Source organism: Aphelocoma coerulescens, chromosome 1A, assembly GCF_041296385.1.
Source record: "Aphelocoma coerulescens isolate FSJ_1873_10779 chromosome 1A, UR_Acoe_1.0, whole genome shotgun sequence".
Lineage (NCBI taxonomy): Eukaryota > Metazoa > Chordata > Aves > Passeriformes > Corvidae > Aphelocoma > Aphelocoma coerulescens.
The window spans coordinates 23,714,887-23,731,191 of record NC_091014.1 but is presented as its reverse complement, the minus strand read 5'-3'; the positions used below and the strand labels follow the sequence as shown (position 1 = coordinate 23,731,191).

General features: G+C 38.4%; 1 protein-coding gene across 1 annotated transcript in view; it reads left to right on the top strand.

Annotated features, from left to right (window-relative positions):
- Positions 1–16,305, top strand: part of PTPRZ1 (protein tyrosine phosphatase receptor type Z1) — a 130,955-nt gene that overhangs the window by 31,524 nt on the left and 83,126 nt on the right. Inside the window, exon 2 of the mRNA XM_068996492.1 lies at positions 7,056–7,121. Within this exon, the coding sequence (XP_068852593.1) occupies positions 7,056–7,121 (66 nt within the window). The remainder of the gene's footprint in view (positions 1–7,055; positions 7,122–16,305) is intronic.

Here is a 16,305-nt window from a genome sequence, read left to right as displayed (position 1 = left end):
GTAATAATTAAAGACTTCCTCCTGTAAGGAATATCTTTCTCTTAATACCCCCTCCACCAAAATCTTCAAAGGGTCCAGTGTAAGGCTGTTCATTCAGGTCCCCAAGATGATTTTAGCTATTTAAATATTCTGCAAAAGACAAAATTTCTAACAGTTTGACTTCACAGTCCCCACTGTGCTAAAAAAAGCATTTAGTTCAGTAAATGCTCCTTTGAGGTGATTTGCGTAGGGTCTACTCTCAAGAGTTTTAAATAAATATTGCCAAAGATTTAGAGATTTACTGGTTAGTAGCTGCTAATATTAACAGGCAGAGAGGCATTGAAGAAATGTAGTAATATAAAAAAACCAGCTTTCCAAAAGCCAGTTAAATGTGAACCCTGGGATTTTGGATATAGGAGTTAAATTTGTTTTATTTTTCATTGCACTTTTATTGCAATGTTTCTTGTTTTCTGTAAAGGGAATTGTGAATGTTTTTACACTTTGGTGTGAAATGTAAGAAGCAAAGCACATATTCTTCATTCCTAATTATATTTATTGCAGTACTTCACACAGATATTGGGATTATTGAAGTTTTTGGAATACCTAGAATGTTGAAGAGGATTATGCAAATAAAATTAAGTTACCTTTGCTATTTATGTTTAAACAAAGTTCAGTTATATTTATCTCTTTCTTTCTTCTCTGGTACTGCTATAAGAGAAATAAATTAATTTTGAAATCAAATGCTTATAGTTTCCCTGACTTGATTCAATTCATGTCTGGCCTGGATTTACTTTTTATTTGTATGATTCCATGAATTTACATGTGTTGCATTAAAAGACTCCCTGGGTATGGGGAAAAGAATCTGGGTAGCAGCCGATTTATAGAAAAGTGTGTCTTAGGAATCACTCCTTGGTACATGCTTTTTTTAATATAATTTCCAATTTCTATCATAAACACCACCTTGCCTCCGCTCATACATGGGACAATGGTGTAACACTTCTGTGGGAATTACAGTCCTCTTAAGTCCTTCCCGGTTTTGGCTTTGGACATATTTTTCGGTGCTTCAGCAGCAATCAATTCCTGTAGTTTTGCAGGTCTATCTCATTCTAGGTCCTTAAATTATTAATAAATCTTTGTGTTTAGCCTGAGGGCTTCAGAGGCACTTAATTTCACTCACATGTGCCTGTTCAAAGATAAACCCTGGTAAGTACCACTCTCCCATCTAAAAGCTGTCCTCTTACTTGGTCTCAGTGGGCAGACACCTGAGTGCTACATCAGTGATGAGAGAAGCCTTAAAGCTTGCTGTAGATAATGCTTCAGCTGTTGGCCAGTGGCTGTGTGGGAGGCTGAACGCTGTCAGACTGTTTGGGTGTGCAAGATCCCAAGTGCAAGGACACATCTGACATTTCCTACTACTTTCCCTGTAGTCAGAGTGAAGGTGGCAGCCCATAATTTAACCATGTTGAATCATACCCTAGAGTATCCCTCCCAATTTCCACTGACTGATTAGGAATTTCAGGGCCCGTCTAAACTTCAGCAAGTAAAATTCCAGAGGAGTAGAACCTAAATTGGTCAAACTGGAGTCCTTGTTATGTTTGCATATAGAAATGCACTGGAAAATTGTGATTAAATGTGATTTATAAACCTTAGTGGATGCCATAGGTATTATATTTGTAATTCCTGGCAGTATTCACTGTAAAGCTGTGACAGGTGAAGTAAGCAGTGTGCCTATTAATACTCTGGTGCTTAATAATAGCTACTTTTAAATTAAAACAGTCGATCTTTTTCTTCTAATTTTTTTTTTTAATTACAATTTGTGTTAGTAAATAAACACAACAATGGCCAAGTTGTAAGAAGAGTTTTATTTTGGCTTTATATTTAGTGCAGGAAAAGTCTCACTTGTCAATCTGTATTGGAATGAACAGCCTACACTCAAGTGTGATGGAGAGGACTGACTCTCTTTATTTACCCAGTCATGTACCAAAGCCTGAAATAAGTCTACACAGAAGAAACTGTAGGTAAAAAAAGATTTTTAAATTTCACTAGGGGTGTGAGAGTTCTCAGACAGGTCTTGACAGAAGACTTAGACACTTTGACATTCAGGGAGAAAGAATATGTGAAGTTGTAGTGGTGGGTTATTAAAGTATTTTTTGTGTTTTTAAGAATTTTGCAAATGGCATTACAGAATTAAATACATTCATAAGAAGAGAGAGACCTTACTCAGGCAAATGTAGATCATTCTGTTAAAGGGATTTATAGTTAGCTACTGTCTTTTAAAACATCAAGACTGTTAACAGGTTGTGCTCTGAATCTTTTCATTTCCTCTGTCAGTATAAATCAAGAGTTATTTCAGTTGAGGCAATGAAGCTACACCATCATGAGATCAATGAAAGATACAGAAGTGGATCCTGTGACCTTCCTGTCAATGAAAGAGGCTAAAATAAGTAAATTAAAATTGTTGAAGAAGCAATCCATTTATCATCAGATGTGATTTTGCAGTTTTGCTCTGCTTAACATTCTCATAAGCAGAACATGTATAATGAAACTCTATCCAATCGTTTTAATTGTATTCTTTTCATATTTGACAAGCACCAAGCATCTCTTTTGTTAATTACATGTAGCTTCTTTTTTTAAATTTATTGTTATGCCATTTTTGCAGTTTGTCTTCCTTTCTTTGACGTCTTTGCAGCAATTTTGTCTGGTGTCCCCCTTCTTAACCACTAGCCATGCAGAGATTCTCTTTCAGTTACCCTGTATAAGCATTGCTATTACTGTACCATTTCAGTTTGTTCTACAATTCCTAATTCTTCTCCAGTGAAGACGTGTGTATCTTAATCTACAAATAAGCCACTTGCCTGGTTACTTGTCTGATAATAACCAATGCCAGCTGATGAGGCAAGTGGATTAAAAGAGGGCAAATATGCAATGAGAATTTCCCAGTATAATCCTCCCAATTTCAGCAATGGACTTAGTGAGCCAAAAGTGGTATCACTGGGTTTAAGAAGTGTTTGTGGATTTCTCCTTCACAGATTTTTAAATCATTTCCAAACCTGTGTAATCCTGTGTAATTCATAGCTTCCCTCTCTGCAGTCAGTAATACCAGTGTACATAGCTGAGCTCTCATGAGACACAATTTGCTTGAAACAAGAACTCCTGTATTTCTCAAAGAGAAAATTATCACATTTTTCAGCGACTGCTCATCCTGGCTGGTATTCTGAGAGTTCCTATGCACTTCCTTGGCCTAAGAACCATGCATTGAATCTTCCTTATGTAAATTGGAATTTTAATAACAACAAAACCTTTATCTCCATGACTGTAATACATTGCTATTATCCACTTATACAGATGAATGCTTATACTTTAGAATCTATCCTCTTTGCTCTCAAATTAGATTTTAGGAGGAAAGTATTGAATGGACCATGTATTCCAGGACCAAATCATGTTTGTAATCTAAATGCATAGCTGATAGTGTCTACACATACTGTACATGCAGAACATCAATGTCCCATTTGTAGATCTCACTAATGCTGACATTACTTAATGTGTCCCAGTTCCCATAAATAAGTCATTCTGGTGTCAGAATCATAAATGCCAGCTCCACTGCAGGTGCAGCTCACAAGTTCAGGCTGAGTGGAGGTAAAACCACAAGAAGGTTGTCCCTTTTTCCTCTTGAGTCTGGCAGCTGGTATGTCTTGACACTGCTGTGGCACAAAGGACATAAGGGGTAAAATTACAGCATCCTGGTACAAATCTCAGTCCCAGATTACGCCTGAGCCTGTGTCCTTTGTAGCAAAGCAGCACGTTGAGTGCAGCATCCCCAGTCTCTTGAGCACTGTCCTTAAAAAGCCCTTTATACCAAGGCTTAGGAGGGGGATCTCTAGTGCATACGTGGGGCTTGTTGCCTCAGCATCTCTGAGAGGAATTGCCCCAACAGCATTCAGAGGTTTAAGGTCCCATTTCCTCTTCTCTGACTCATTTTTCTGGCACAGAGTGTCAAATCAAGAGGATCTCCCTCACAGTCAATTCTTTCTGTTAATCATTAAAGGTATTAATTTTTCACCTTTAGATATGCATAAAAATTAGGAGGATTAGAATGTTTCATTCACAGCACTAAATCAAAAGCAACTCAGCTGAGGCCAGTAAGTACAAAAGGAGTATCAGACTCATGTCAGAAAGAAAATCTGGTTATTTATATGTTTTAATCTGGAAAACGTATCTACAAGATCTTATTACTCCTAGCACTATGTTTTAACCAGAGATCATGTTTTCTCTTTGCCCTTGAGACTGAACATGAGACAGGGTTAGACACAAATCAGTCACTCCCGCTACCCACCATGAATAGCAGGGAAGCGTTTGCCGCCATTATTTCTGATTTCATGGGCCTTGAGCACTGGGGCACATACTGTTTCAACTGAATATAAAAAAGAAACAAGTCTTACAGCCTCACACAGAAACATTTGACTTTGAAGGAGGGTAGTAAAAGAGGGCGGTGGGGGAGGGGAAGCACTTAATGATATCTTGCATGTCTCCTTAATAGGCATAGAAAGATAACCATAAAACTGTTTAAAACATGATCCTGAAACCAAGCTGCCCTGTTCTGTGAGTAAATCAACAATTTATTGATACATTTTCAATCTCTTCCTGGAAAAAAAAGAATATTTAGTATTTTTTGCTTCATAAAGCAGCACCTCATCCAATAAAATTCAAACTATTTTAGGCACTGTCTGGAGATGTCAGGCAGTGTCTCAGGAGTCATGCAGACTGTCAAGCTGATCAAGCTCAATCGCTATCATAGATTTATGTATAAAACCCCAGACTTGACATCAGTTTTGCCTTCTTTTTTTTTGTGAAGATGTTCTTCCCATCTTCATTTAAATTAAATGCAAGAAATTTAAATACAGTATTTAAGCAGAAGTACCTGCTGTCATATATCATCAGCAAAAGGGATGCAAATTTGTTAACTTTAAACAAAATAAAACAAACTAAAAAATAAAATAATTTCCATCCAGCTGGTCTCTACAGTGACAGTTGACACAGCAGTAGAATGCATGGTTGTGTTTCCCAGGGCAATTTACACCAGCAGCTCAAGGAACAATTGCTGCACGGCTTGTCCTCACACTCACACAGCACTTTCCTCTGCCACTCATGCTAGCTACGATTCTTCAGTCATTTCCCAGATGAAATTTGGTTTTCTTCCCCAGTTTTGCCACATATTTAAAGTGTAAAGAGACAAGACCAAAACCACAGAGAGTCCCTGCAGATGCAAGAAGGTTCATGGCTGTGAGTGTGCTGTGGAGGGGCTGTGGGCACACAGTTGGCGAATAACAGAGGAAAGAAGGTGTATCAACACTTCCTGGAATCTTTAAAGATTTTCTGTAAGATTTTCTGGGTCTATAAGTATGTAATGCACCAAACAAAGTGAACCTTGCCCTATTTTTTTTCTTCTCCATTGAAACCATCACTCTTTGTTCATCAGAATTCCCTGTGAAATTTAAAAAGCAGTGGGAAGTTCTCTTGCCCAGCCCCTGCTTAGTTTGCATGTGACTGATCAACTGATTGTGGGAAGTAACAATTAGGACAATGGATAAAGGAGGAAACTGGAGATGTCAACTAACAGCTGTGAATCACAGCTTACACAGCTTTCTTTTCCATAATTAATTGAAGGAGCAGGCACAATGCACATTGACTTGGAAATGTGGTCCGAAGACAACTTCGGTGCATATAAATCCTTTTCCACTGCCCTTACTTACCTGTGAGGTTTGCTCTTAGTCATGAGTGAATGTTGTGAATTGTTACAAGGGATAGTTCAGGGGTTTTTGGCAGGCAGGGAGAAGAGAAAAATATTAAAGGGCAGTCACATCACATGGAGGAGGCAGAAGTCTGGTGAAGTTAATGAAACATGGACTTCAGATAGGTAGCAGAAAGTCACTGTAAGACACACAAACACGTGTAAACTTGCAAATAACAATTATGATTTAACATCCTGTAATCAGTACTACCTTTCTGCATGAAATGAAAAGAAATGGATATTATGAAACTGTTTCATTAAATTATTTATTGCAGAGTATGAGCTGAATTCTATGGCATTTTCTCAAGGAAGCAATCCATATATGTGTTTAACATGCTCGAGGGCAAATACTTCTTGGATAATTTGTATTGTACTTCTCTAGAACAGTAATGAGGTTGGTTAACATTATGGCTCTTGAAATGACAGCCTCAAAAAACCTGTATCTGCAATTCACATGCTTTAGTGATTATTCGGGGGCATAGTCATCTATTTGCCCATATCACTGTGTTGCTAGAATTGCCCTAGAACTGGCATAAAAAGAATAACAGTGACGGTTATTCAGTAGTCAGAGTAAGTCAATGAGCATTTATACAGTTAGATATTTCTTTCTAGAAAAATACAACATCATTTAAAAGTAACTAGTATCTAACCTTCTCTCTCCATCAAATTTATGGACATATAAGTAATCTCAATTACTTTATCTATAATTATGCCAATGATAGAGCACAATGAAATGATATTTTAGAATATTTTATTCATTATCTTTATCATTTATCTTGTATCAGCAGTATGAAGTTACAGAAAACATGTAAAGTCATGACCACACTGAAGCAAAGTTTAATTCTCATTGACATCCTAGTTTTCTAGAATGGTTCTTTCTAAAGGACATCACGAAAGAGGATTTCTTTGTGAGAGAGTTGCATTAATTTTAAAAGAGGAGGAATGGCTGTGGGAAGGAAGGAAGGAAGGAAGGAAGGAAGGAAGGAAGGAAGGAAGGAAGGAAGGAAGGAAGGAAGGAAGGAAGGAAGGAAGGAAGGAAGGAAGGAAGGAAGGAAGGATTGGAAATCCTCTGTTTGCTTTGCTTGTGTCCTTAATATGCTACAGTGTTAATGATATTTATATTCTGTTAACCAGTATTTATCATTTGAGGTCCAAGATAAAGACAGAGTAAATTATTAATTGGTAATTAAAGCGGTGATTTTCTTGTTGGAGGGGGGTGTGTCATCAACACTTCAAGGTCCTATCAGGCTTCTGGTTTTAATACTGCAATTTCATTACTATTTTGCAGATTTGGTGTACGGATACTATAGACAACAGAGGAAATTGATTGAAGAGATTGATTGGTCGTATACAGGTAAGCAGAACTGTCTATTGAATAACTTAAATTTGATATTTTTTGTGTTCGTTGTTGCAACTTTAAGAGCCTCGTGTCTGTATACTGCTTACCATATGCCTAAACTATTGCTAAAGTGCAGGAAATGGAATATTAAAAGTATGGGAACTTTACAATAGGAGAGTACTTTCATCTATTTAGATTAGTATTTTAATCTATTTAGGAATAGATTACATCTATCACTTTTGGAAAGAGAAAGTCCCCATCGTTAAAACCTCAGCCTGAGACCTGACTTATTTGAAGGCTGTGCCAGTAAATTGTTAGGTGCTCATTTATCATCTGAACATTACTGTTCTAGCAAACCTGAAAAGTAGACAGAGAGGCTGAAACAAGGCACTGCACATTATGTGGGAAAGAACCTATCCATATACTGCATGTGAACTTCTACTCTGTGCTTCTGAGCACTTGAGCATCCTTTCTAAGTCCCACCCTGACTCTCCTAAAAACTCAGTCACTTGGTCTCTCCATTTGCATGAGTAAGAAAGATATGCCCTGAAATTCTGCATGACTGTTGCCTCATTAAAGACGAACAATGGGAAATTCACAATTAGCCTCTTACATTCTTATATGTAAGTCAAGTACTTTCAGTAATACTGAAAAGGTAATTTTGTTGTAGATGTCTTTTGCCCAACATGTAGGAAGTGACTTCTTATGGATGTGTGTAGACACTTACATTTTAAATTGCTTAACTTAACTGTTAAGTTTCAAAAACACCAAACTATGAAAAATAAGGACTGTCAAATTTCAGTCTTTCATAAATTGGATTCAATACATGTTCCTGTAGTTAAGGAAAATTAAACTATTCTTTTTATTTCTCTCACTCTCTTTCTCATTTTCAAGACAGTTTTTATCTTCTAGTGTAAAGCATATCTAACAAGTTTTAAGCCTAGAGAGAATTGAAACAGGCTAGTCATAAACCCTTCAAAATGAGATTTATAATGAAAACTCCCACTTACACAGATTGTAGTGACAAAATTCAAGCATAAGATCAATCAATACAGTATTTCATGTTCAAAATTGATCCATTTTTTAATATTGTAGTTAGAGGACTGCAGGGATAAACATCCTGAATTCCTGGTGACCAGAGGGCAATCTTTAAAGGATAGCAAATGGGGTCTATTTAGGGTATCAGAGGATACAGCTCTTCCCTAGGTTGCACAGAGCACCCATGCACTTTACAGCTGCTGCAGCATCCACAGTTCACCCTTGATGGATATTTTGTATGGAAAAATAGCACAGACTTGGCATGTCAGATGGTCCATACCTGTTGTTTCTCTCCCTTAACGTGTGAGGTACCTGTGTGTAGTCATCTCAATTCATGTGCTTTGCTCTAGTGTCTCCACTGTTGGCAAAGCCCTTCTTCCTATTCAGACCTGTACAGGAGCCCTGCTTAGCACTGTGAGCCCTGCCCAGCATCCTGCTGCTCCTGCAGCCTCCTGCCCAAGGTGCGTCCTGCCCTGCTTCTGCTGCCTCACCAGGCCCTCTGCTGCACAAGCTCTGTGTGCCCCCAGCATTCTTAACACAGCTGACTCCATTCCTGGCCCAAAGCTTTTGGGGAAGGCTGCATGTAAATCAGGCACTCAGAGCTTAGGGCTAGCAACCAAGTGGCAAGCTGAGTGTTACGGGATGCTTTGCTGAAGTACCAGGTAATTGGTTCATGGCATAAGGCAGAATACACAAACTCAGCTCTCACTAATAAAAAGACAGTCTTCCTGAATGTGAATAAAAATTACAGATTTTAACACTGTGTTTTGGAGGCATAGAAGTCTAGAGACTGAAGCACATAGGTTTTGATCTCTTTCATTTATAATAAATTATTTAATTCCTGAGGCAGGCAGTGTGAGGTACTGCATGCATAACCTCTGTACCCAGCACAGGCTTATGGTTGTGAGGCACAGACCAACATGCACATTTCTGAATGGATGAACTACACTTTAGCAGTACATTTTTTCCTCAGACACCAGTTATATTCTTCTGTCTTACAACCCGAAAGACTGAATGTGAAAAATTTCACTGAAAGTGAAAAATTAGACTCAATGTGCCAATGAAGTGTTTTGAATGAGCCTGGGGATCCTGCAACCATGGAGTCTAATCTACCATGGGTAAGAGAAATCCAACTGGCTTGGTAAATTAAACTGAGTTTGAGCAGGTGTAATTCTCTGTATCAAATAAGAAATTTCAGATACCTTAGCCACAGTGGGTCAATACACTCCTTTGCTGGGATGGTGCTGTGAGATCAAAGTAAAATGGAACTAGAGAGTCTTACCTGTTAAAATCATCCAATTTCTTAGGGTGAAGTTTCATAATAAAGCAATTTCACACACTGGAAATTAAAGTGAGTCATCATCAGATTTTGCCTCTTGGGTGAACATATAATGAAATCATAAATGCTACTGGAAACGTTTTGTAATACTTCTAAGGGCTCTGTTTTAAGCCATGGACAAAGCTTGCATTTACAAGCATTAATTTAATTTTTTGTGTCCTGACTTTGCATGTATTTGCATAAACAAATACAATGTTAAAGAACTGGAAGGTGCAAGTTCTTGTTACAGATGCATCCATTTTTTTCTGGAACAAGGGGATCCTGAAGCTAGCCTATTTGTAAAAATTATTTTAAGAACCTTTCATTGTATTTTTCATTAAAACAGTAATATATATTTTTAAAAATATCATGAATATTTTCAAAGGATATCATATGGCAAAAAGTGAATCCAGCCATTTTTTGTTCTAGAAAAACCCGGTGTACTGGGAAAATTTGATTTCCTTAAATCAGTTACATGCTAATTGATAAGCAAAGGTCATTTAGACAGTATTTAACTGTACTACTAAGTTTGGTCATTCAAATATTATTTCAAAGCATAAAACAAGTAATAGGAGATTCAGTCCCTTTCTGTCATAGAGGTGAAAGTTTGATTTTTTTTTGGTGCTTTGCTTATCTGCATTTTTCTTGGCAGTAGGAATGATATAATGCTCTTTTCTGGTTCTGTTTGTTTTTGATTTTAACATGGCTGTTTGATAGTAGTCAAAGGTCCAAGTCTAAAAGCTCGCATGTAAAACTGGCAAGTGATACCACAAATTAAGATTTTGTTTTTTTCCCCAGTGAAATGTTTTTCTGTTGGGTTTCACTCTTGGGATTTTTGTTCTTGTTCACAACAAACAAGTTATGTGCTTTAGGGGAAAAAAAACCACAGCTGAAATTTGTTAAAAGCAAGAGATTCTAAACAGTCTTCCAGGAATTACCAAAGCCAAGGGTTTTAAACGTTTTTAAAAATTGAATGTATTCCGTAAATGAATACCATAGTTGGATCGGTGTCCTTTGCCTCACCATGTAGGAGTGTTATGTTCAGCCTGTGCTGCCATTTATTATGTGATACGCTGTTACACAATTGCCTTGTAAATACTGGCAACTCTCATCTTGAGGAAAGGGTAATTTTAGTATAAACTGATTGGTCTCCAGGTATTCAAAGAACGTTTTTTATGTGCAAGCAACATCTGACTAATATTTCCTTTTTCTCTGGGGAGAAGCATCATAAATCACAGAATCACAGTATAATTTAGGTTTGAAGGGGCCCTTGGAGATCATGTGGTTCCAGCCTCAGCTCAAAGAAGAACGAACTTCAAAACTGAAACAGGGGAAGTATTCAAAATCTCCAAAGAAGGAGATGCTGCAATTTGGTCAATGTGTTCTACTGTTATTTTGAAGACATTTTTTCTTTACTCAGCTGTGATATGTCTTATTGCAACTTGTGGCCATTGCCTCTCATCCTTTCCTTGAGCACTGCTCTGTAGATTGCCTTTGCATAGCAGGAGGACTTCAGCTAAGTTCCCTCTCCCAGCTTAAGCTTCAGCAAACTCAGGTGCCTCAGCCTCTCCTCGTACACGATATACTCCAGCCCCCAGCCCATCTCAGCGGCCCTTAGTTTGTAAATATACATCTCATACTGGGTTCAGGAGGAAACCAAAACTGGACTCTGCATTCTCGATGTCACCTCACTGGTGTGCCATAGAGGGAAAAAGTCACTTCCCTCATCCTGCTGGCCGCGCTCTTGCTAAGGTAGCCCAGGACAGCATTTGTCTTCCTGACTGCAAAGGCACTCTGCTGACACACACACAACTCATTGCCCATCAGGATTATTAATTACGATATTCCCAGATAATTTTTACTATCTGGTGTTTCTCAGTAGTAATGTATAGTTATGATGCTCTTCTGGTGCTTGCACCAATGCTTCCTTCAGTAGCAATGCCTAAATGTAATGATTTCTTTGTTTTGTTCCCCCGTCGAACTAACTGAACTAATCTTGTTAAACCTGAAATTGTTACATTTTTGTGTCTGTTTCAACAGCCTCCTGGGGATATTCCCCTAGTTTATCCTTCCCATTGCTATTGCTACACAGACAAAACTTCAGTTGTTTTTGAAAGGCTGGGTTTGCCGCTCCAAGTGCCATAAATTTGTGGTGATTGCTTTAAATCTTCATGCCTGTAGTTTGGCTCAGAAATTAAAATGGCCTTTGTTTTCAGTGCAGGTACTGAGACAATGCAATTTTCTTTCTTGCCTGAACAAGATCTAATATTTTAATTTTAAATGTTCTATCATATTTAAATACTGAGGAGATTCTTTTTCAAAGTCACTGCTCATGAAGTTTATGGAAAATTATGTTGTTGCTAATATCTGTAACAATGTATGTGTGTATTTCGGTTTTCACTCAGCCTAAAAAGTGAGGAAGAATCTGCCCCATCTCAGCTGTGGCTGAACAGAATGATTTTAACATTGATAGCTAATTCTGCTTATTCTATAAAATGTCTACTGCTTCTGCTACCCCCCAGTTTGGTCCAGGTAAAGTGGAAAATTTGAGGCTTTCCCCTCATCCTCACCATGTCTCCATGTTCAGCAGCCATCTGCTGGGAGCATGGACAAGGTCAGGCATGCAGGTGCTGCTCCCTGCCCTGCAGCTACAGTGAAGGAGAGGCTGTGCTGATGAGTTTGTGTGAGCGTGGGCATGGTGCATGCTCCTGTGAGACTGCTCCAGGAAAAGGGCAAAGGGAGTCAGGAGGGAAGGGCAGGGGTTTGGGTCCTGGCCATCACCTTCCAGGGTGCAGCATGATAGGTGAGCCATTTTGTGAGCCAAATCCTGACAGTCGGCCCGTGTGGGATAGTGGGATGCACCAGCAGGAGCCTGCTGGAGGTGGGATCCAGGATCTGCCTCCTGAACCAACTGCTTTAATGGACAGTTCTACCAGAGCACACTAAAACGTCTCCAAGAGAGGCTGGGTCAAGAACTGGTTAAACCTTCTGCTTTCAGTGGCTAGATAAAACTGTGTTCTGGGGAGATGATGCACACCAAATGAAGTTTTTTCCTTGCTAAGTAATTACCATGGCAGTATCAGCATAACTTCATGAGATGATCCAGTCTTTTTATGACCTCCCGCAAAATACATGGGTTTGTGCTTTGTATATAACCAGGTATAATCATGACTGATGTGCTGTACCCATTGTGGCTAATAAAGAAAAGCCTATGCTCTTGGGCTGTGTGGATTCCTTCAATAAAAGGTGCAGCATAAGAAATGAAAATAACATTCTTTTATTAATTCATAAAAGTAGTTCTGCAGAGGGTCTTTTCTTTTTTAATAGACCTTATGCTTCAGAGGATGTCATACCTTTTCTTGCATGATAGCTCATTAAATGTATTTATAACCCCCAGATCACACAGTCACTCGTGCTTCCAGTGTTTTGTCACTAAATTCACAGGACTGCTAATTAAAAAGCCTATTACATTGTTATTGTTTTTGGAAGCTGATGATTCCACAGCAGAAATGACATAGTTAAGCATCTGTTTGCATCAAAGGGACAAGGTGTCCTCAAGTGAAAAGCCACATGCTGGCATTTCTGGCCATCAAGAAATCTCTTTTAAGATATCTCAGTGTACTGAATCAACAGCACAAAGCATGTTATTCAACACAAAGATGTCTATTCAGTATATCTGTGGATTTTGAATTCATATAAGATTATATGATTCAGAAGTCTGTTTACAAGAAGCTTTCTTTTCAATGAAGAAAGCTGATCTTTGAGCAGTAGAAAGCTATTAGCAGCAAAGTGGAATTCATTTCACTTTCATTCAGTAATATTTCCAGGATAAATTGAGTGGAAAACTTTTCAAGGGATTTTGGGGGGGGGAAGTAGGAGAATTGGACCCCAAATTCACAGAATTTTTAAAGTTGGATGCTTGTAGGACAGGTGTGAAGAACTGCATATTGGTATTCATATTTGCCTCATCATTGCTAAATTATAGCATTTTTTATTTTAATTAATACTGAAGTATGAGTTTGACAAAGTTTTCTAGTAAGAAAGTCAGATAAGACTGTTCCTTCCTCCATCTCAATCCTTTAATGGTATAAACAAAGGAAACCACTGGGTCATTTTCACAAAGTGCAAAGCAACTTTTTCTGAGCATCATCTAGATTTTTCAAACACAAGGTTGGTTTCTGAAGTACAGAAGTCTAAGTGTAAGGTATTTGCATAGTGTGGCACTGCTGTTATGCCAAGGTCTGTCCAGGGGTAAGAAAGATGTAGAAACATCCCATCAAGTAAATGCATTTGGAAATGAAAAGCTTTTTCATGACTGCTGTCTTTGAGAATATACCAAAGTAAAATGGAAAAAGCAAATTTTGAATATCTCACAGTAGACTGCAGCCTCTGGCTAAGCCTCTTTGCCCTTCAAAATGATTGTAAAAGTATCCTTATGCACATACTACCGAATTATTTCTCATTTACAAGTGCATTCAATCTATGCTGCAGTAGGAAGGTTATGTTCTTGGGGACTACTTGCTTACCAAATGCACAGATGATTACTTTGAGATCATCACCTCCATATCAAGATGATCTATGGATTTGTGAAGTTTAGAGTCAGCAAATAATTCTCACATTGCTTACGTTTACAGAAGGCCTTGTTTAATTATCTGCTACCTGCAGTTTGTTTAGGACTTCCTTCCTGACATTTTCACTCAAAGGCTATTCTGCTGTATTTATAACAGGTTTTTTTCCTGATGAATTCAAACCCCACTCATTTCAGCATGCACAGTCTGATAATACTGAATAAATAATTCTTTGCCATTTACTGAAAAATTTGAAGCCGTTCTTGACCTTGCTGTATCTCATTAATTCAACAGATATCAAACCCTTCTAGATAGATTTTCCATGTAATGTTCTTTAACCCATAAGCGTTAAAGCAGTCCCCCAAAAGGCTTGTTTAGACAAGTCTGTGACAGAAGGAAGATGAAGTGGACAAGGAAGGATCCTGAGCTGGAGGGGACAGTGCAGTTTGACTTCTCTCTTGACAGCACAAGGACCTCCTGTAGGCTCAGGTGCCCCTGAGCACTGGAACGGGCTCCTCAGGGAAGTGGTCACAGCACCAAGCCTGTCTGAATTCGAGAAGCATCTGGACAACACTCTCGGGCACATGGTGTGATTCTTGAGGTGTCCTGCACAGTGCAAGGATTTGGTTTCAATGATCCTGATGGGTCCCTTCCAACTCAGCATATTCTGTGGTTCTGTGAATCCACAGCCTCCACAAGCTCAGGGAGTGATGTGGGCTTGGCATGTTGCGAGTGTGCTTGGTGTAGCTGGGGGAAGCATAGGAGGGGCAGCACATTCTATTTCAGTTTCTAAATTTTGAATGCTAAATTACTGCAAATTACTGTAAACAAATTTTTGTGCTGTACTATGGAATTTCATATTCAAATGTTAAAACTTTTCCCCCCCCCCAAAAAAAAAAAATCCAAAACTTTTCAATTTGGGAAGCTAGGGAAACCTATCAGCATTTCTGTCTTGGAAAATTCAGCATTTGCCACTAGATTTATCAGCTGAACTGTTCCTTCAGTCATTCAATTGCCAAGATCACAGAATTTCAGTTCTGAGCATCTCTTCCAGCTGAGAAAAATGCACAAGTCCTTTTTGTGAGAAGCCAGGTCTCTCTGCATACATATTTAGCTATGCTTCAACAGTTGTGCTTGCAACAAACTCCATAAACAAGCTGTGATGGCCTCTTTCTGCTCTCTTCCAAGAGCTTTCTATATAAGAGAGTAAACTGTGGCTTGATCTGATATTGCCTGGCGTTGATCCTGTTTTAGGAGCCACAGAAACAATTGACTGTCTTCTTTCATCCTTAATCATAGATGCTGCATTTGAAACCTAAGCTGTTTTCCCTCTGTCAGTGGTACCTCTGTCAGTGCACTTTATCTGATGAAAACTGTTATAACAAGAGGCATTTTCAAAGGGTAGTTAAGAAAATTAAGGTATTAAAAATGTAAAAGCAAGAGAGGGATAATGTGTTGAATGCTAGGAAGAAGAATCATTTACATGTAAGGACTTGGAAATTTGTTTCCCAGCTTCTGGTATTTCCCTAGCTGTGTAAGGAGTCAATTCAGGGCTTGGGTGCCTGGCTATAGTCTGATTATAATTATTTTTACTGGGTTAGTGGCATAAACAACTCCACAACAACAAATACACAATTTTATATTACCCTGCATGATTAACTGAAAGGAAAAACTGAAAAAAATACTGTTTCTGGAGTATTTAGGAATATTGGGTCTATGATTCATAAATTCTTTTCTCCTGTTCCAGAAGAGTGGATTTTCTGCCTGCTTGTACAGGTTTTGACCACTTTGCATATACACAGAACAGTATGATCAAGTTCTGTTATATTTTTTCCTGTTGTTTTTCAGGAAAGCAAATATTTATGGCCAGAGTTCTAGTCAGTGAAAAATCACAACTAAGAGGTTTTTTATTATTATTATTCAAATGTAATTTCTTGAATGCTAGCTTTACAGTAGGGCTATGGTGTGTGTGAACAGAGGAACAGTAGCACAATACCTGTTTAATCTGTATTTCACTTGCTTTCTGAGTATCCAAAACTGATGGGAGGTGACCAGCAGTCTTAAGGAGCAGGAACATACTTTCAAAAAGGCAGGCATTCATTTTTTTCAGCTGTAAGTACCCACTTCAAACAGATTCAGTACATTATCATGGCTAAGCTTTACCAACACATTTAGCCACCAAGATGAGACCTGTACACCTGCCAGTCCTAATGTGATGTGTATCTGATCAAAATGAGAGCAGTACTTGTTCTCCTCTGTGTGAAAGCAACTGATG